The sequence below is a fragment of the Gopherus flavomarginatus genome, chromosome 1, assembly GCF_025201925.1.
Source record: "Gopherus flavomarginatus isolate rGopFla2 chromosome 1, rGopFla2.mat.asm, whole genome shotgun sequence".
Classification (NCBI taxonomy): domain Eukaryota; kingdom Metazoa; phylum Chordata; order Testudines; family Testudinidae; genus Gopherus; species Gopherus flavomarginatus.
The window spans coordinates 314712864-314734148 of record NC_066617.1 but is presented as its reverse complement, the minus strand read 5'-3'; the positions used below and the strand labels follow the sequence as shown (position 1 = coordinate 314734148).

The 21285-nt window shown below is 44.4% G+C and overlaps 1 protein-coding gene across 2 annotated transcripts in view; it reads left to right on the top strand.

Annotated features, from left to right (window-relative positions):
- KPNA3 (karyopherin subunit alpha 3) overlaps positions 1-21285 on the top strand; it is an 86671-nt gene that overhangs the window by 17881 nt on the left and 47505 nt on the right. Inside the window, exons 2-3 of one of the 2 annotated variants that reach the window (XM_050949259.1) lie at positions 4730-4808; positions 6630-6674. In XM_050949259.1, the coding sequence (XP_050805216.1) occupies positions 6633-6674 (42 nt within the window). In that variant the 5' untranslated portion in view covers positions 4730-4808; positions 6630-6632. The remainder of the gene's footprint in view (positions 1-4729; positions 4809-6629; positions 6675-21285) is intronic. The other variant, XM_050949249.1, reaches the window with a different exon arrangement.

Here is a 21285-nt window from a genome sequence, read left to right as displayed (position 1 = left end):
GGCAGTGCCACTAGCGGGGACCAGCTGCGCCCTCCCCTGCCCCTGCTGCTCAGGCTGCAGCCCGGCACCCCCACTGAGGGTTCTTGCAGGCTGCAGTGGATGTATGCGGGCACCAGCCCCCATGCGCCCCCCCCCGGCTCCTCCCTCACCTAGGGTTACCATATTTCAACAATTAAAAAAGAGGAGAGGAGAGCCCTGCCCTAGCCCCACCCCCATCCACTCCCTCCCACTTCCCACCCCGATTACCCTGGTCAGAACCCCCAACCCCTGCCCTGCTCCTTGTCCCCTGACTACCCCCTCCAGGACCCTACCCCCTACCTGTCCGCTGACTGCCCCAACCCTTATCCACACCCTTGCCCCCCAGACAGACCCCTGGGGACTCCCACACTCCATCCAACCACTCCCTACCCCCTGACAGGACCCCCAGAACTCCTGACTCATCCAGTTCTCCCCCTGTTTCCCGACTGCTCCCCAGGACTCCCCTTACCAGGCCCATGCTGGTCAGAGGCTGGCTCCACGTGGAGGCAAAACTCCATGTGGAGTACTGAGGCAGCAGGAGGGGGGAGCTGCGAGAGGGACAGCGGCGGCTCACACTTCTAGGAGCCACAGAACCCGACTGCAGTGAGGGGGGAGCCAGGGGGGCTCCTGCATGAGATGCATGTGTGCGACGGTACCTGTGTGCCCCCTGGCTCCTCCCTCACCGTGATTGGGCTCTGCAGCTCTCGAGAGTGTGAGCTGCTGCCCCTCCCGCAGCAGGCTCAGGGCGCTGTGCCCCAGCGGCTCTCACTCCTGGGAGCTGCAGAACCTGAGCACGGTGAGAGGGGAACTGGGAGGTGCACCTGCTGCCTGTCTGAGGGCCCAGCCGCCGGCCCTGTTCAGCCTCCTACCGCCCTGGGGTTCCGTTCACTCAGCCGGCCGCATGCTGAGTGGGGCCGGCGGCCGGGACCCCAGCTGGTAGCCACATGCGAGGCAAAATCGGCTCGCATGCCAAAGGTGGCACGTGTTCCGTAGGTTGCCGACCCCTGGTCCTAATGATTGGCTGAACAAGAAGTAGGACTGAGTGACCCTGTAAGCTCTAAAGGTTTACATTGTTTTTGAGTGCAGTTATGCTTTTAAAAAAAAAAATCTACATTTTGTAAATTGGGATTTTCATGATCGAGATTGCACTACAGTTCTTGTATGAGGTGAATTGAAAAATACTATTTACAGTGAAAATATTTGTAGTAAAATATAATGTAAAGTGAGCACTGTATACTTTGTATTTTATGTTGTCATTGAAATGGATATATCTGAAAATGTTGAAAAACATGAGAAAATACTTATTATAAATTTAAATTGGTATTCTGTTTAACTGCAACTAAAACTGCAATTAATTGCTACTATTTTTTAATCTCTCAATTAATTGCAATTATTTTTTAATCGTTTGATAGCCTTGTCATAGTATAATTCCCAAATCTGGACCTTAGCGTCCAAAATATGGGTACTAGCATGAATTCCCCTAAGCTTAATTACCAGCTTAGATCTGATAGGCTGCCATCAATCAGGATTCTGAGTACCTGATAAATTCTGGTCTCCCCAAATCTTTCCCTGGGGACCCCCAAGACCCAGATTCCTTGAGTCTCACAACAAAGGGGAATGAACCATTTCCCTTCCCCCTCCATTTCTTCCTCCCAGCTCTTTCCTGCCCTGGGTACACTAGGAGACCACCGTGATTCAACTCCTTGAATCAGCCCTTCCCTCTCCTTTCTTCCCCGGAGAGAGATACAGAGATAAACGCAGAGAGCAGGTTTTTCTTCCTTTCTCCCACCAATTCCCTGGTGAGTGCAGACTCCCTTTCCTGGAGTCTTACAATAGATAACCAAAAAAATCAATTAGATTCTAAAAAAAAAAAGGAAAACTTTAATAAAGAAGGAAAAAACATAAAAACTGTCTCTGTAGTCAAGATGGTAAATATACAGGGTTTTTATAGCTTATAGACAATAGAAAGAAGCTTTCTACAGCAGAAACACAATTTAAGCTACTTCCAGCAAGTACACATCTGCAAATAAGAAAAACAAGTTAAAAGACTATAACCGCCTTTTTTACTTACTAACTATTCTGAATAGATAAGAGACTGTAGCAGGGAGATTGGCAGAAACCTGGTTGTACATCTAGTCCCGTCCAGAGAGAACACCAGAGAGAACAACCCACCAACCCAAAACCCACAAACAAAGGCTTCCCTCCACCTAGATTTGAAAGTATCTTGTTTCCTGATTGGTTCTCTGATCAGGTGTTTGGGTCTCTGTTTGTTTGTTAACCCTTCACAGGTAAAAGAGACATTAACCCTTAACTATCTGTTTATGACAAGCCTTAACATGAATATATTTATAGTGCAGTCAGGAAGATGTAAGGTGTTCACGTGGACATCTTCGCATACAATACTGGTAAATCTAGGTGACTTTTCAGTGAAGGTTAGCTCTTGTTGTGCTATGTGATGGAACTTTGACTAAACAAACAAAATTAGAATGGAAATGATAGGGAAGGACTCTAGTCAGGCATGTTTCATGTCAGGTTTTAAAGCATATCTAGAGATTGATTCCTGTCCTAAAAAATAAACCTGAAACATTAAGTGTAAGCACACCAGATTTTTATTTATCTCCATGCCTTTTTTCATTAAAGTTCCTTATCTTGCTGAAGAAAATGCTAAAGAAATAACTTAAGCAATGTTAATTTCAACATCTATTTTTAAGACTGCCTATTTCAGAGCTTGGCACCTCACTGTTAAAAAGTTTTCATATTAATCTTAACATTTTTATAGGTAGTTTGTCCATCATAGATACTGAATCGGCAAAGAAAATCTTATTTCTTTGTAATATTATGAAATGTCATATGGACTTAACTACTAATTAAGTGCCAGTTCATTTAGGATGTCATAGCTGTGCTGTAACATTACTGCTAATTTAAATGTGCACTATTGTGCCATGATAGCACTTGGTGATTAGTTTTTTGCCTCTGTATGCCTGAGGTGAGCAACTGTAGTATGATGCATTAGTACATGACACCTTGTGCAATGTGCTCAATTTAGAGTCTCTGGGGGATATAACTTTGTTTGCACCACTGTCGCTATGCTGAATTTCCTTCTCAGAAGGTGGAGTATCTAATTACTTTGCGCTTTCATACATTTTTAACTTGTCTTGGCAGTGGCTCTGATAAAATAGAACTATGACCTACTGATAAGTGGGAGAAAGTTAGTTGTAAAATAGATTGAGTTGAAAAATGAACCACAATCAGTAATTTTTGGAAATCTGAAAATTGCAGCATCTGTTACAGGCGTACTTGGTCCCTAAGGGTATGGCTACACTCGAAACTTCAAAGCGCTGCTGCGGGAGCGTTGCCGCAGCAGCGCTTTGAAGCGTGAGTGTGGTCGCGGTGCCAGCGCTGGGAGAGGGCTCTCCCAGTGCTGCACGTACTCCACCTCCTCATGGGGATTAGCTTGCGGTACTGTTTACACTGGCGCTTTACAGCGCTGTATCTTGCAGCACTGGGGGTGTGTGTGTGTTTTTCACACCCCTGAGCAAGAAAGTTGCAGCGCTGTAAAGCACCAGTGTAGCCAAGGCCAAAGTTTCTAGTATGACCATGTATGCACCCACCCTGTAATCAACTGCTGTCCTCCCATCCTGGAAGCAGGGCATGTATGACTTCACCAAGAACCTGTCATAAGGACACCCTCTATGACTTCATGAATTGTTCTTGAACTCCTCTGATTGGGATGAGAAAAATGTCTTTTCTTAAGAAAAAGTTTATGGCAGGTATAGAACAAGTGTGTTATATCATACTTCTGCTAAACTGACAGCGCCTCTGCTTCTAACTTGTAGGTGTAGTGCTAGGAGTATGGTATTCAGACCATGGCACTAGCTTGAGTCTAGCACTGAGAGAGAGGATCATATTAGTACTTTGAAAATAGTTACACATAAATATTAAAGGAAGTAATTTGATTTATCCTGAATCTAGGACTTTTTAGGAAGCTGCTATTAACCCATTGAGTATTTCCAGTAATGTTAATTTGAAGCAAGCATAGAGAAAATTTTTGTACAGATGTCTGGTTAAATAGTGCCCTGGGACAAGAATAAGCGAAACAAGAATTAACCATACTTATTTTAAAATCTGTTCACAGGAATAAACTGCAGACTTTTTCATTGACCTGTAGCTCAAACATTTGTATTTAAATTATACGTGGAGAGATTCAGGTTGGGTCAGTTGCGAATAAGTACGCCATTGATACACATTTGTTGCATTGTGTGTGTATGTGTAGATATATATTTTTTAACTGTCAATTATTAAATTAGCTTTAAATTAATTTTTGTAGCAAGCACTACATATGTCTGTATAACCAAATCGCCTTCTGGATACTTACCAAAGATACAATTGGTAATTCACTAAGTAAGCATGCATATATTTAAATATTAAATCACATTCTTTATTTAATACACTAAAGCATAGTAAAGGAAAGACTTACTGAAAAAATACATTGTATAACAAATTTATATTTTATATCCAGTTGTGCAATATGAAGAAAATATTTCAAATGCCAGTATTTCACATTTATTTTTATTGTAAATACTGTATGTTTAAAAGGAGCAATATACCAATGTGGTGGTGAACAGAGGATTTCCGGCTCTTTGGAAAGGTCATCACAAATGACCTACCTTAAATGTGGAGTATGTTTTGCATTTTACCTTTTTTTTAACAGTGCAAGCCTCTTTCAAGGCTCTGGATAGCTTATTTCAAGAGCTGGTATAATTTCTTGGAGTAGACCTCAAAATTTTGAGGTAACTAGAAGTTTGAGACTATCCACTTGGTAGACTTCTGTTTTTATTTCTTATGACATGCCTGTCATAGTTAATGTCAGACTCCTAGTTTAGATTTTTAAGGTTTTCCTTCTGCAGGAAGTACACTTCTACTTTGATATAATGTCCTCGGGAGCCAAAAAATCTTAAAGTTATAGGTGAAACTGCGTTTTATCAAACTTACTTTGATCCACTGGAGTGCACAGCCGCTGTCCGTCCCCCACTCCCGGAGCACTGCTTTACCGCATTATATCTGAATTCGTATTATATCGGGTTGCGTTAGCTCGAGGTAGAGGTGTATTATGTTTGCTATACAAAATTAAAATGTAGTGAGTAAACTAATATTTAGGTGTAAATAATATCTATACAAGGTTCAAGCCCCCTAACGCAATTAGTAGTACAGCAAAATTCCTGCATCATTAAAATCATAATTCAGATAGGAATTCAGACAAAAAAAATTCTGTTTTTAAAAAAGATATTAAAAATAGCATGAATTTGATTAATAATAGTGGATCAGGGCAGGGTGAGGACCAAGTTCCAGAGTCGTGGAACTCTCATAGAGATTGCCTTGCCAGTAACCACCTCTTCATGTAAAAAAAGGAGTGGTTCCAGCTCTAGGCACCTCAGCTGTAGCAGTATAGCACAGGGAGAAGGCCAGTACCTCAGTTAGAGAACATGCATTGTTTGTGGGAAAGAAGGTCAAAAGTGCATTTCATGTTGAATCAGAAAATGTTGAGGTTTGTGGTTGTATTTATTTATTGTTGGAGTGATGTCATTAGTATTGGGCAAGCCTGTAAAAAGGCCTTGTCTTTCTGTGCACATGATGTTAATTCACTGTAGATAATTGTTACATGGATCCAGATGGTTGAGGCCTCCAAGAATGAGGTGGAGCTTTAGGTGTTGTGGGAAGAGACCATTTAGATCCTTGAAGATAAAGATCAAGAATTTTGAAGGTGATGTGATTGTCAATAGAAAATGGAATGAGCAAAGTACAGGGACTTCGTGCTTTTGGTTACCACGTGGCTGAGGAGGTATCCTGCGGCGTTCGGCACCAGTTGCAGTTTTTCAAAGCTGATGCTTCCAGATCCAAGTAAATTGTATTCTGTAAGCAAATTCGAGGGTGCAAGAGGCAGTATGATCAAGGATGAGATGCAATCTCTAAGCCAGCATCAGTGAGGAGTCTAAAAGGACCCTTAGATTGCAGTCTGTCTTGACATTTATGGACATACATCCTCCACTGGCACTGTGGTAAGCTCTTCAGAGTGCTTCCCTCTACCTACAAGCATAACCTGTCTTAAGTGGGTTAAGCATCAGCCAGCTCTTCTTATCCATGTGCTGATCTCAGGCAGATATTGGGATAATGTGGTTACAGATTTACCTGTATCTGGTTAACATTTGAACTCAACTTTTTTCCTGGTGGTTACATGTAAATATTTGTAAGACCAAAGAGAACTGAACCTTGCGGCACTTCACAAGGGAGCACTATATTAAACTACTCAAAAAGCTTTCTGTCCTTCAGTGTACTTGTTTTCTGCATTCATAATGAAGCTTTTACCATATCTGTGAGGTATTTATCTTTTTTCTTTAACCCTGTGGTTCCCAAGATCTGTGCTGTGAAAGATTCCAAAATTGATTAAAGCACCTGTCAGTAAAAAAACAAAATGTACACTAAGCCCTCTTCTGTTGTAGCTTTCTGTGAGTGGCTTCATTTTAAAGTGACTTAGGAGAACACTGTTTACAAATCCTTGTATGCTGTTTTTTCTTCATATATAATCTTGATCCTTTTTTTTTTTTGCTTTTTAGACTATGAGAAGACACAGAAATGAAGTAACAATTGAACTGCGGAAGGTAATTCGATCTGCTTTTGCTTATCAGTTGTAAATTTTCTTAATTTTGACATTCTCTAGTGTCTTCATCTATTACTATTGTTGTGTTTCTACTACAAGCCTGTGTTCAAGGCCCCATGTCCTATATAGAATGTCAGGCTTAAATTTGTCTTCTGGACTCTAGAACAGGGGTAGACAACCTATGGCACAGATGCCGAAGGCGGCATGCTAGCTGATTTTCAGTGGCACTCACACTGCCTGGGTCGTGGCCATCAGTCCGGGGGGCTCTGCATTTTAATTTAATTTTTAAATGAAGCTTCTTAAACATTTTTAAAACCTTATTTACTTTCCATACAACAATAGTTTAGTTATACACTATAGACTTATAGAAAGAGACCTTCCTTAAACATTAAAATGTGTTACTGTCATGCAAAACCTTAAATTAGAGTGAATAAATGAAGACTTGGCACAGCACTTCTGAAAGGTTGCTGACCCCTGATCTAGAAGTATAAAGTATTTCTTCACTTCTTCACTCCCTCCTAGTCTTCTCGCCCCCATTGCGTCTTTTAGTTCAGTTTAGCCTAGTCAACATATAGCCATTGCTGTGTGTATTTAATTTGGAATAAAATTCAGTTTAATATTACTCTGCCACCAAACTTTCAATGTGCTACTACCTTTTGTATTGCAAAGCATTGGAGAAGCTGTCAAGAAGCTGGAAGCTTGAAATCTTGGAACAGAGCAGTTCTGGCACTTCAGAGGGTGTAGGAGGTCTTGTTTGTTTTTGTTCTCAGGCCTGATCTACAGTACTTAGGTCGATGCACAGAAACTTATGTCAATCTAACTATTTGTGTATGCACCTACACTCAAATGTATCTGCAGGTGATGTAAGCACCTTGTCACACTGATACAGTCTGTATAACCACCTCCCCAAATGGTATGGAGTCATGGTTGACCTACTGAGGTCAATGCAGTGTGAGCGTAGACACCGCATCACCTGTGTCAACCTTAACAGTCCTCCACCATCTGTCCCACAATACCTCATTCCCTGCGACAGTGACTACTCTGGCCACAACTGTAAACTCTGCTTCTCAGGAGTCAGAGACTGGAAGCCACTGTCCTCCCTCCCACTAATACCATTTAAGCTCCCCCAGGGGTTGTTTTTTTAATCCCATTTCCTGATTGCACACCGTGGCAAGCACACCTAGCAGCTCACCTTTGTATGCAATCGCCCAACTGATTATGGTGGGTCCATGCACTAGATGCAGTGCTGCCTGCAGTAGATTGGAGGTGTTGGAACTTCTGCCTGTGAGAAGAAGAGGTTTCAAGCACAGCTATAGACAAGTTGTAGAAACATGGACATCTATGAACAGATGGCATGTGGGATGCCGCCCAAGGGGTATGATGGGAATAAGCAGCAGTGAAGCATGAAAGCAAAGGAACTTCAGTAGGAATATCACAAGGTCAGGGAGGCCAACAGTAAATGAGATGGTGCCCTTACAACAAGCTGCATACTATTCTTGTTGGAGACAAGTCAGTCCTGGGGCCAGTATTCTAGGCAGTAAAGCCAGCATAGAGGCCCATACATATTGATGAGGCTCATTCACAGAGCCCAAATATTAGCTCCAAATGTGAAAAGAAGTCTGAGAAGGAGGAAACTAAACATCACTCCTCAAAGAACAGCCTAAGTCCTTGTCCACACTACAAAGTTTTATCAACACACTGGTATAATTATATCACTTGTACATGTTCACACTAAGCTCCTTCTGTCGGCAGAACATGTACACACTTGGTGCTCTAGCACTGACAGAGCAGTGCACTGTTGGTAGCTATCCCGCTATGCTACTTACTATGCCACTTCCTAAAGCTAGGAGTTGTGGGAAGGCAGAATGGATCTTAGTGCATCATGGGTGTGGACTCAATGTCCCATGCAGTTCTTTCTGTCCCAACATTCCATGGGCTTCTGACTGCATTTCATGGCATTTTTTCAATGGCCCCTGTTACTGTGTGCCTGCCATCTGTCTGAAAGGATGGATCCTCCACTGCACTTTACTGATAACTGTTCTGAACGCATCACAAATGGTCATGCAGTATATCATGAGCACACAGTCTGAACAGGAATCAGTGTTGCCTGACCTGCTGTGTGCCGTGGAAAGAAACACCAGATTACTTTTGTCATTCATGGAGCAGCTGAATACTGTGGACTGTCACTTTTGGGCTCAGGGAACAAGCATTGAGTGGTGGGATCCCATCATTATGCAGATCTGGGGTGATAAGCAGTGGTTGTGGAACTTTGACTGCAGAAAGCCACATTCCTAACTGGCGGAGCAATAGATGGCACGCATATTCCAGTTTTGGCCCTGGACCATCTTGTGATGGAATACATCGATAAAGGGGGATACTTCTCTGATATTGCTGACGGTTGTGGATCACAACAGGTGTTTCACTGACATCAATGTGGGATGGTCCAAGAAGGTGCTTAACATACGCATCTTCAGAAACACTGGCCTGTACAGAGAGCTCCAAGCAGCGACTTTCTTTCCTGACCAGAAGATTCCAATTGGAGATGTTGAAATGCCCCTAGTGATCCTGGGGATCCAGCGTACTCCTTACTCCCATGGCTCATGAAGCCTTAAATGGGAAACCTGGACAGCAGCAAGAAGCACTTCAACCATAGGCTAAGCAGGTGCAGAATGACCATGGAATGTGCCTTTGGCAGAATAAAAGTACACTGTCGCTGCCTTTATGGCAGATTAGACCTAAATGAGAAAACATTCCCATGGTCATAAGAGCCTGCTGCAGCTCCATAATATTTGTGAGGCTAAGGGTGAAAAGGTTTTTTCCCCTCAGGACGGAGTGCGGAGGTGAATCGCCTGGCTGCTGAATTTGAGCAGCCAGATACTAGGGCTATTAGAGGGTCACAAGCAGAAGCTATTCAAATTGGGGAGGCTTTGAGGCAACATATAGATAATGAACTCCAGTGATGTCGTTTCATACAGCACTTTGTTAACTTGCTGCCTTGCATGAAAATTGTGATGATTCATGACTAGGGTTTTTAGTCAACAAATGATCAAAGTGCTACTATGTGTTACTACCAGCAGCAACCACCACATGTAGGAGACAGACTGGTTATCTTTAATAAAAAACAAACTCTTTGAAATACCAATTAATACACAGAGAAGACTTAATGGGAAGGGAGATAACAGTGCCGGGCAGTATCGTGTCTAATAACTGTGTGTAAGTCAAGCTATCATTTTGGAAGCTGTCCAAAGAAGTGAAGTGAATGGAGGACCGAATGTTCCAGGAAGTTGCAAGGAATGTTTGGGAGTTTGGGGAGGGTGTGGAAAGCAGTTCTGTATTGGCTGCAGGAGGGGGCCGAGCACACATGTTCTATCTGGGGCATGATTAGGGTCTTCAACATCTGTTTGCTCCTCAGTCACTTTTATCATTCGCTCCTAACCCTTAACAATGCATTCCTCACTCTCCTTCTTGTTCTGCAGGGTTTTTTTCCACTCTGTTCTCTTTTTTTCAGCCTCCAGGTATTGGAGCATCTCTCGGAACAGGTCCTCCTTGTTCCATCTTGGTCGCTTTCTTATCTGGTGGAGGCACTCAGCTGGAGTGTCAGGTTCCCCCAAAGATCATATCTGCAGTAGCGCAAGAAACAATACGCAGCAGCATGATTTCGTTCACACACAGCATTGAATCATTATAGTGAAATACGCCTCTTTTAACATACCAATCACTTTCTCACTATCCTTTGGCAAGCAAACATCTCGGTGAACGCTCTGAATATGGTGAGTTCGGCCTGGGCATTCAAGAAGGGCCAAAGGGTCTAGGTGGTTTTTAAGGGGATCAGTGCAGGTGACTAAGGACAATATTATAAATTCTGTCACCATTTTCCACAGGCAGGGGTGATTGAAGCTGATACTTTGCTCCTGATTAAGCAAGGATGCATCTCCTTCACAATTGCAGTTTTAGATCCAGTCCCTATGCTGCTTGCCTGTGTGCCCACTTTGGTCCCTGCACAAGTGATTGCTGAGTGGCGCAGGAAAGGTCCCTTCCCCCATTGTAGGAAAAAAGCAGCTCTGCCAAGGAACCTTCAGCAAAGGATTGGCGAGTACCTGGAGGAAAGCTTCCTGGAGATCTCTCTGGAGGTTTTCCGTGAAATCTCGGTGTGTATCAACACGCTGTTCTGTGACACTGCTTAACTGCACAGGGGAATATGGAGCACACAAACACAGCTAGTCTTGTGCATTTCTATCCCTTCACCCACTTCTAGAATATACAGAGTAAAGAACATCTCTATCTCATATATAACCAAGCAGTATCAATGCAAAAATCATTTACCTAGGACTCTCCTCTTACATCATGCGCACCAGAGATGGACTGCTGGGACTGGCCAGACCCTGCCCCCCCAGAGTGGAAAAGAGATCCTGACTCACCATGCCACCAGACAACTGTGACGTGTGCACTACAACTTCATCCTTGGGGTTGAGTCCAGTGTCTGCTGCCTGCCACCGCATTGAAGTATCCACTTGGCTTTTGGCGGTGGAGGTGGGGTTGCTGCTAAGGATGGTGTCCAGCTCCTTATAGAAGTGGCAGGTCTTTGGCGCAACACCAGAGCGATGGTTTGCCTCCCTTGCCTTCTGGTAAGCCTGCCTCAGCTCTTTTATCTTCGTACAGCATTGCATCATGTCCTGTTTGTGGCTCCTATCCAACAAGACATGAGATCTGCCTGTAGGTATTGAAGTTCCTACAGCTGGAGTGGAGCTGGGACTGCACAGCCTCCTCTCCTCACAGTGCTAGCAGATCCAACAACTCAGTGTGTTCCAAGCAGGAGAGCGTTTGCTGCATGGAGTCATCATGGTCAGCTGGGAAGATGTGATGTGAGCTCTCTGTGCCGTGCAAACAGGAAGTGGAATTTTAAAAATTCCTGAGTCTTTAAAGGAGATGGGGCACATGCTTCTGTACCTGGGTGCAGGAGGAGTTTGAACTGCTGACCAGAGCTGTCAGGATGGGTATTGTGGGTTACCTCCTGGAAGCTATTTATAGCAACATAACCAACCACAGTGTCTACACTGACATTTTGTTATTCTAACTTTGCCACAAAAAGCTCTACACCTCTTGTCGAGGTGGTTTATTTTGTCGGCAAAGCAGGAGAGTTTTGTTGGCAGAAGTAGCATTGTAGTATATACATTGCCACTGTTTTGGTGACAAAACATGACTCGTCTACAAAACTGTGTAGTGTAGACAAGGTCTAAGTCCTTGACCAGATAGGAAGTGAGATCCCCAGTGCCAGCCTTGGTACTGGTCTCTGCAGCTGAGCTCAGCAAGGGCCCAAGATACAATCTGGAGGAATTTGGATCACCTCCAGAGACCTTCACCATGCCAAAGAAATGACTGGCACTGATGCCATATTACCTTACAGCACTGCCATTCAAAGAGGAGATACGCTCCATGCCATCCTTTTTGCCTGCATTGGACAGAGATCGTCTTTCTGCTTTCATAGTGACCTGAAGGATGGCACTGGGGAGCCCTTATTCAGAGTCATGTCTCAGAATGGGGGCAGGAGTGGCACTGAGGCAGCCACCCTGAACCAAGCCAGTATCCATGGACATGTCACCTTGGCCTTACTGGAATTGTTATGCATCCAGGAGCAGATCCTTTTCCTATCTTTCTAGAAAGAGTAGATCATGTTCCCAATGGCATCATTAATTAAGCTGTCCACACCAGAACAACATATGGCTCCCAAGAGCAAGAAGCAATGAAGGAATTACAGCAACCCTTGTCTTTCTCCTCCAGTGCATGAGGCAGTGACACCAGCCCCAGATCTAGCAACTGATTACTTTAAAGCTTTTTAGGACCACCTGTCTTGCATTGAAGAGACCCTGCATGTTGAAGCAGTATTTATATACTCTAAAGTTATAGTCTCTCAATTTCTTTGAAATTTTGACAACCATAATGCAAACCAGAATTGCCCTCCTTGTTAATGAATAGATCCTGCAACCAGCCAAAGGACTGTGGCAGATATCCCAGACACTCTTCCGTCCACTTGGAAAAGAGCAGAGCAGGGAAGAGATGTGAGGTGCCCCCAAAGGGCTTTGAACACTTTTATGCCTATCCAAACCAAGGGTTGTCTTGGCAGGACGAGGAAAAAATTGTGTCCACAAAAGGAACACTGAAGAACAAAGACCCCAGTGAGTTGTATATTTTTGAGTGCAAGTCATATTCATCAGCCTCACTGCAGCTCCTGTTGGCAAATTACCAGGGCTTATTTGCCAAGTACAACTTTCTCATCTGAGAGAATGCAAAATCAAGCACCAGAACAAGGATGAGGTAGGGATAGGGGGAGGGATAGCTCAGTGGTTTGAGCATTGGCCTGCTAAACCCAGGGTTGTGAATTCAATCCTTGAGGGGGCCATTTAGGGAACTGGGGTAAAAATCTGTCTGGGGATTGGTCCTGCTTTGAGCAGGGAGTTGGACTAGATGACCTCTTGAGGTCCCTTCCAACCCTGGTATTCAATGATAAAGGAAATACTAAGGAGAGCAAGATGGCTGTGGGAATGTCACTACTGGCAGCCACTGATACAGCTGCCCAGTCCATGGCTGTCACTATGACACAGGCCTCATGGCTCTAGGAATCTGGCACACTGTACAAGGTACAGGCCACTACAGAGGACCTGACATTGCAAGTACCATCCCCAGCAGAGGACACTGTCCTACTCTTGGGGACACCAGAGTACCCAAAAAAAGGCAGCCTAGGTATTCCAGAGGATGGCCATCTTCCACCTCCTCTGCTAACCTGGCTCCTTCTGAGGCAGCAAATTTGACAGGAGCATTGAATCACACTGGAGCCTGGACCCACTTTCAGGAACCATCTTGCACTCTTTCTTTTGGGCCTTGGTGGCCACCATAGCTGACAAAATGGGCCCTATACATTTCTACACATTACTCCCTACCTGTCCCCTTCCCTGTTCTTTTTCAGGTACCCTTTTCACAAGAGCCTAGCACAAACAGAAGTGACCTTATTGCTTCATTTAGGAGCCAGAGAAGAGATACGCACTGAATACAAAGAAAGAGGCTTCTCCTCCTGTTCCTTATCCTGAAGAAAAATTAGGGACTTCCTTCTCTTCTAGACCTGAGGAGACTGAACAAATACATATGCTGCCTCAAGCTAAATCTACACTAATAAGTTGGGTCATCCCAATTATGTCGTTCAGGGGTGTGAAAAGTTGTCACCTCTGAGCCATGCAGTTAAGCTAACCTAAATCCCAGTGTAGACAGTACTAGGTCAGTGGAAGAATTCTTTCATCATCCTAGCTACCACCTCTTGGGGAGGTGGATTAAATACAGCAACAGGAGAACCTCTCCCGTCTCTGTAATGAGTGTCTCTGCTTAAACTGCTAAAACGGCACAGCTGCAACGCTGAAATTGTGCCAGTGTAGCTGGTTAAGTATACACATAGCCTCTGCTTCAGGATGGCTGTGCTTACCTCAGTCTCTTCAGGCTCAAGACTTGTAAGTTGAGAGCCATGAACCAGACCCAGGCTTTCAGATAGCCATCTATCTGGGTTACAGGAAATACCAAAGATTCCTAGTGGGGTCCAAATATTACCAGTATAAGGTACTGCCGTTTGGACTTTTCACAGCCCTGAGTTGTCAAAGTGCCTAGTGGTGGTAGGGTCAATCTCAGAAGGAAGGCCATTCATATTTACCCTTACTTTGATTGGTTGATTGCGGGCACATCCCAGGAGGAGACAGCTGCAAGCCTGTAATAATGCCCTTTCTGTTCTCTCTCATCCCATCACAGACAGTAGTTCAGAGGAGCCTTGACCAGGTCGACGAGCATACCTGGCTGAACGTAGATTCCTGTCAATGCAATCACTGTTGGAATAGAAACATACTTGACTATGACAGTGCTGATGTGTATGGGGCTGTTCAGCTGTATGTTAGTATTACGCGTGAGGGAAGTCTGCACCACTGTGTATGCACAGAATTTGTCCCCTGCAGAAAAGTGACTTTCTGACAGGGAAGCCACAAGAGCAGTCATGCGACCCTCCCGAGCAGTATGTTTCAGGTGCCCAGGATAGCTGGCAGAGAGGTAAATCACTGTGGGGCAGGGGGTGGGAATGGGGAGGACCTGGGTGATGGCTTCTACCATGCACCGGGCTCAGGTGCTAGTCCAGGCTGGGCTGGGGAAGACAGGACTTCCTCTTCCCCCATGGCATCTGAGGCTATGTCAGACCCATCTCCAGATTTCTCCCTTGGCTGTAGGAAGCTCTGCAAACTCCCTCACCCCACCCCCCCATGCTTCCTGCACCTATCTCTACTCAGCTGTAGGAGGAGGGATCACTGTACAGGAAGCTGCTTCCTCATCCGCCCAACCCCCCTGCATCCATACCCCCTCATGCGTAGACCCTTGTGCCCAGCTTTACACCCCTGCACCTAGACACCCCATTTCCCCTGAACCAGGACTACTCCAATGAGGCACCAGGATCCCTGCCCCACTACTCCAGGGTCTGGACCCCCTCACTATTTCCCCCACATCCAGACCCCCTTGCTGAGCCCAACCATCTTCACCTGGTCCCTGCTGCAGCATCCCATTACCGCTGCACCCAGAACCCTAACAAGCCCCTGTGCATCCAGATCCCCCACTGAGCTGCCTGTACCCAGATTGCCACATACAGAACCCTCAACACACACCTGGATCTTCCTACACTAAGCTCCTCCACACTTGGATCCTGCCTTGCTGAGCCTGCTTGCCCGCCCACACCTGATGCACTTGGCATGGAGGGGCAAGGCCCTGGGGTGTTTCTGGGGCAGGCCAGGTCCTTGCGCTGTGTCAGGGTTTGGTGCAGCCTCACCGCTGAGCCCATGTCCTGCGGGGAGCTGCACAGTGATTTTCCACCTCTGTGCAGCCAATGGCCTGTGCTCTCTAGTGCCATGCTGGAGCCTCCACATTTATTTGACAAATAAAATTTGCAGAATTTTGAGAGAGTGTGCGCATAATTTTTAATCTAATCTTTTTTGGTGCAGAATCCCTTCAAGAGTGTAGTATGCACATACATGATGCTGCTTGCCAGATTTCACCTGCAGTTGCACCAACTCTGTCTCAGATCAGTCTGTTCCCCAACAAAACACCAGCTAAGTAAAGATGCCGTGGTTCCGCCTCATGTCATCACAGAGTTGAGATCACGGAATCATGGAAATGTAGATCTGAAAAGAGACCTCGAGATCATTTAGTTCATCTGCCTTCCCCCTCCCCACTGAAGCAGAACCAAATATATAGTCTGGCAGCATAATGTAGTAAAATCTTATTCTGTGGGCAACTTAGTGATAAAAGGTAGGGGAGGTGTCATTTGATTTGTAAAAATCTGAGGATCCATAATTTTAGTGCTGGTACCTTCTGGCATGTCAGGGGGTCTTGCTGTCCCTCGGACTCAACTCCAGGTCCTCTCAATTGATGATAAGTTTGATAATTGTGTAATTGGAAATGAGACAAATTGGGTATAATTCAAAAGCCCTTCCTCCCACAAACACAATGGTACCAAACATGAGAAACATAGAATAGATATAGATTTGAAAAATGTTTAAAAAGCCACATTTTAAATTATACTTTAACATAGAGAGCTATCGCTTACATAAAGAATACACTGATCTTCGATAAGCCTAGGGAAACTAGGCTTGACAGGTATGACTAAAAACATTTGTTAATCAGAGTCATCACCATCTAGGGCAGCACTGCCAGACACATTGTCACACTGATCCCTATCCACCCTGCACTGGCTGGCTGCTAGCTAAACACTGCAGGGAGGTGAGTCTCTGGTCTTTGCACCCAAGCATTTGATTAGCTGAAGGATTGATTTGTGTGTGAAATACCATGCGCTCCCAACTGGTGTGATCAGTCCATCCTTCAAGGTCCAGCCATGCCTGATAGGAGAGGATAGTTTTGACCTTTCCATTGCCTGAGGATTTGCCCTTTGTATAGCAGGTATAAGTGCACCCCTTGTCAGTGGGAATTTTCCTCCATTTGTCTGCTTTGTGGAAAACATCCACCAGCGCAGCTCTGCAAAGTGTTATAATTTTGGTCTTTAAATGGTAAACTCTGCATACAAACACCTCTTATTCAAATATGACCTCGTCAGTAACTGTCTGTTCTGAGCACCTTCGGAGTGTGGAGTGTGACGTTGGAGGCTAAATCAAATGTCTTCCAGTAAAATAATGTGGTTTTTCCAACAGTTATTTTGTAGTGGTATATTACACATATGTAACACAGTTGTACATGTTGGAAACCTGCCTTTCACTCAAGCCACTTGCACATGAGACTTTGCAATAAAATGACAGCCTTGTTCTGTGTTTGAATACGGTCATATTTGCTGATGATGAAGTCACCATGACCACCGATGAACTATTTAAAGTTGTAGTACAGGTCATGTGGAATTATTTTTTCAAATTTAGCATCAGCTATGGGTCCCTGCAACTCCCATGTACTGCAGGACAAAATGCTTTTCCATAAAGATTCAGCCGCTGCAAAGATTCTTCATATTACTGTTGACATCAGCACTTTTTTTTTTGATAGTGCCATGTCTTTTGCAGCTTTTAAGGACATGCATTGTGATTCATTTCTGCAGCTAGGATTGCTAAAAAGTGCATCCATATCCCACAGTTCATCTTCAATAAGTGCTTTAAGAGTCTTTCCACTAAGCACTTGTTCTTCTTCAATCCTGTTCAGAGCACATATTTCTCTTAACTTCTGCTTCAGCTGTCACCATTACTTTCCCATCCATTAGAGCCTCTGTGAGGCAATTTATGAACTCCACTGTTTGCAGCAGTAAAATCAGTATTTGTTTCTGTTGCTTTTACCTGTTGATCTAACACGTTAGACATTGTTAGCGTAGCACTCAATATATGTCATATGCTTTGAAATCTTTTGGATCAATACATCTACTTAATTTTAATGAAATGTTCTCACTAAGAATGACTGACTGTTTTCATACAGTTTCTCACCTGTCTCTTGTTGAAATTGTACTTAAGGGATGCCTTCGGGATTCTGGGTTACTGTGGAAGGAGCAGCTGTTTGTCTCAAAATGCACGCCATGAGGCCTAGTATAAGGCAAGTCTTGCCCATGGCTGGCACTTATGCCAGCATCTTCAATTTTTTCCTGATGCTCACTAACCTTGCCAAATTCCCTTTCCAGGAGCACTTATAGCATGTAAGGTGCCACAGAGCATTGTGTTTAACTAGGTCCTCTATGGCGATATTTGCCAAAGATTCAGCAACTGTTGTTGTTCTTCATCTCCCCATTGATGTGTAAAAATGATAGACTAAAGTAAAAACTAGGATTTTGTAATAAATTACTTTTGGATTGTAATTATGGTACATGAAGTAAGTTATGTAACTGTGCATAGCATTTGTAGTTGGAGTCCCGTAATTTCTGGCTGGATGCTGATGTCTTAATCAGTGCCTCATAACTCCTTTTTGTATAATAAAGATGATAATCAGTATTGCTGAACCACTTCTTTTTTGCCAGTGATGGCAAATCAATTTGAAGCACTCCTTTATTTGTAGTATTCTGTAACATTAAAAAACTTAATAAAGTATCCTTTTCTGAGCATTAACTGATAACACAGTTATCAGTTGAGGGCAAAAATTTAACTCTGTAAGGGCTGCATGTTGATTATGCCTGTGTTAAAGTATAGCTAAAATAGAATATAATTATTCTAGATTTGTCATGTTTGGTACCATTGTATTTGTGGGAGAAAGAGCTTTTGAATGATACCCAAGTCAACCCATTTCTGACTGCATTGTATTGTCAACATTTCCACCAATGGAAGGATCTGGAGCTGTGAGCCAGAAGGGCAGCAAGTTCCTTGTGCCACACCCTGGAGGGTGACACCATTGAATTTGTGATTTCTGTAGATTTTTACAAATGACAGAAAGGAAGGAGTTGTCATTAACTTGCTCCCTGAATTACACGTGCTCCCAGTCTACTACCCGTGATGGGTTTGTCTAACCCAGTGGTTCTCAACCTGCGGGCTGCTTGCAGCCCAATCAGCACACAGCTGCGGCTCATGTGACATCCTTAGGGCAGTACAGGTACTTTATATATTGTGTGGGTACTGCCCACATAACGCAGAGAGCTGCATATGCAGCCCATAGTGGTAAAAAGAGAACCACTGGTCTAATCTGTTCTTAATAACCTCCAGTGGCAGGGATTCCAAAACCTCTCTTGGTTAAACTGTCCTAGAACTTAACATCCTAACTATAAGGGTAGTTTTTCCTAATGTTCAACCTAAATGTCCCTTGCTGAAGACTAAGCTGATTGCTTCTTGTCCTGTCTTTATTGGACATAAAGAACAATTGGTCATATCCCCTTTATAACAGACCTTAACATACTTGAAAACTGTTATCGGGTTGCCTCTGTTATCGGGTCGCCTCTGTCTTCTCTTCTCAAGACTAAACATGCCCAGTTTTTTAATCTTTCCTCATAGGTCAGGTTTTCTAAAGCTTTCATCTTTTTTGTTCTCATCTGGACTCTACTCACTTTGTCCACATCTTAAATTGTGGTGCCAAGAACTGGACACAGTATTCCAGCTGAGGCCTCATCAGTCCCAAGTAAAATGGAACATTTACTATTTCTTGAGAGTTGGTTCCTAAATGTATTCCAGTTTAATGGGACTAAAACGGGGATGGGGGGGGGGGGAAGCAGATAATCTCTACCCAAAAATATTAAAGGAACTGGCACATGAAATTGCAAACCTAATAGCAAGGATTTTTAATGAATTTGTAAACTTGGGGGTTGTAACCAGTGACTGAGGAATTGCTAATATAGTTCCTGTATTTAAGAAAGGAGAAAAGTATTCTTGGAAACTACCGGCCTGTTAGTTTGACCTCCGTGTATGCCAGGTCTTGTAACAAATTTTGAAAGAGAAAGTAGTTAAGGACTAGAGGTAAACTGTCATTGAGATAAAATACAACATGGTTTTACAAAAGGTAGATCATGCCAGACCAGTCTGATCTCCTTTGAAAAGATAACTGATTTTTTTTTTTTTTTTAGACAAAGAAAATGCCTTCAGAGCTCTCCCCATCTAGTGTCCCATGTATTAAATGCATGGCTACACTTGCAGACATAGAGCTGTGAGTTAAACCAGCTCTCGTAGACCGCTGCAGGGAAAGCACTGCAGTGTGTTCACACTGTCAGCTGCAAGCGCACTGGCGTGGCCGCATTTGTGGCACTTGCAGCGGCATTGGGAGCGGTGCATTATGGGCAGCTATCCCACAGAGCACCTCTTCCCATTCTGATGCTGTGGCTTGTGGGAAGCAGGCGGAGGGTTGCAGAGCATTCTGGGTCCTGTCCCAAAGCCCTGTGATGCATCGCTTTGCATCCCAGGAATCGCTGTGCCTCCATCCACATTTGGTGCCATCTTTCAACATTTTTGTACTGCATGCTCTGATTTCCCTTTTCGGTCTTCGGGAATGGATCCCAAACTGCTGAGGAATATGCTGATGGGTCTCACCAGCATGTCATGTTACTCCTTAAGCTAAAAACTGACAGGAGTCTGACGATGTTGATTCACATAACGGTTACAACACGGGATTGCTTGTGGCATTCACAGACATGCTCACCACGGTGGAACGCAGCTTTTGGGCTCAGGAAACAAGCACGGAGTTGTGGGATCACATTGTCATGCAAGTCTGGGATGACGAGCAGTGGCTGCAGAACTTTTGCATGAGAAAAGCCACTTTCATGGGACTGTGTGCTGAACTTGCCCCCACCCTGTGGCACAAGGATACGAGATTGAGAGCTGCCAAGCCAGTGGAGAAGTGGGTAGCTATTGGAATCTGGCAACTCCAGACAGCTACCGATCGGTCACTAACCAGTTTGGAGGGGGAATGTTGACCACTGTAATTGTGTTGTTGCAAGTTTTCAGAGCCATTAATTGCATACTGCTAGGAAGAACCATGACTCTGGCTGGCTTTGCACAGATGGGTTTCCCTAACTGCGGAGGGGCGATAGATGGGATGCATATTCCAATTCTAGCACCAGCCTACCTAGCCTCTAAGGACATAAATCAGAAGGAGTATTTCTCTGTGGTTCTCCAGGCGCTCGTGGAGCACCGTGGGCATTTCACTGACATTAACGCAGGCTGGTCCAGAAAGGTGCATGATGCCTGTGTTCTGAAAGATGCATGCCTGTTCAGAAAGGTGCATGATGCCTGTGTTCTGAAAGATGCATGCCTGTTCAGGAAGCTGCAAACCGGAACTTTGTTGCCTGACCACAAGATCACTGTAGGGGAAGTCAAAATGCCCATTGTGATTCTTGGGGACTCTGCTTGCCTTTTAATGCCGTGGCTCATGAGACCCTACAGAGGGAGCCTTGACAGCAGCAAGGAGCAGTTCAACAACAGGCTGAGTCGGTGCGGAATGACTGTGGAGTGTGCTTTTGGCCGTTTAAAGGGCCGCTGGCACTGTCTGTATGGGAAGTTGGACCTGGCTGATGACAACATCTCCACAGTTATAGCCATGTGCTGTAACCTCCATAACACTTGTGAAGGGAAGGGTGAAAGATTCACTCAGGCATGGACCTCAGAGGTTCAGCACCTGGAGGCTGAATTTGAACAGCCAGAGAGCAGGGC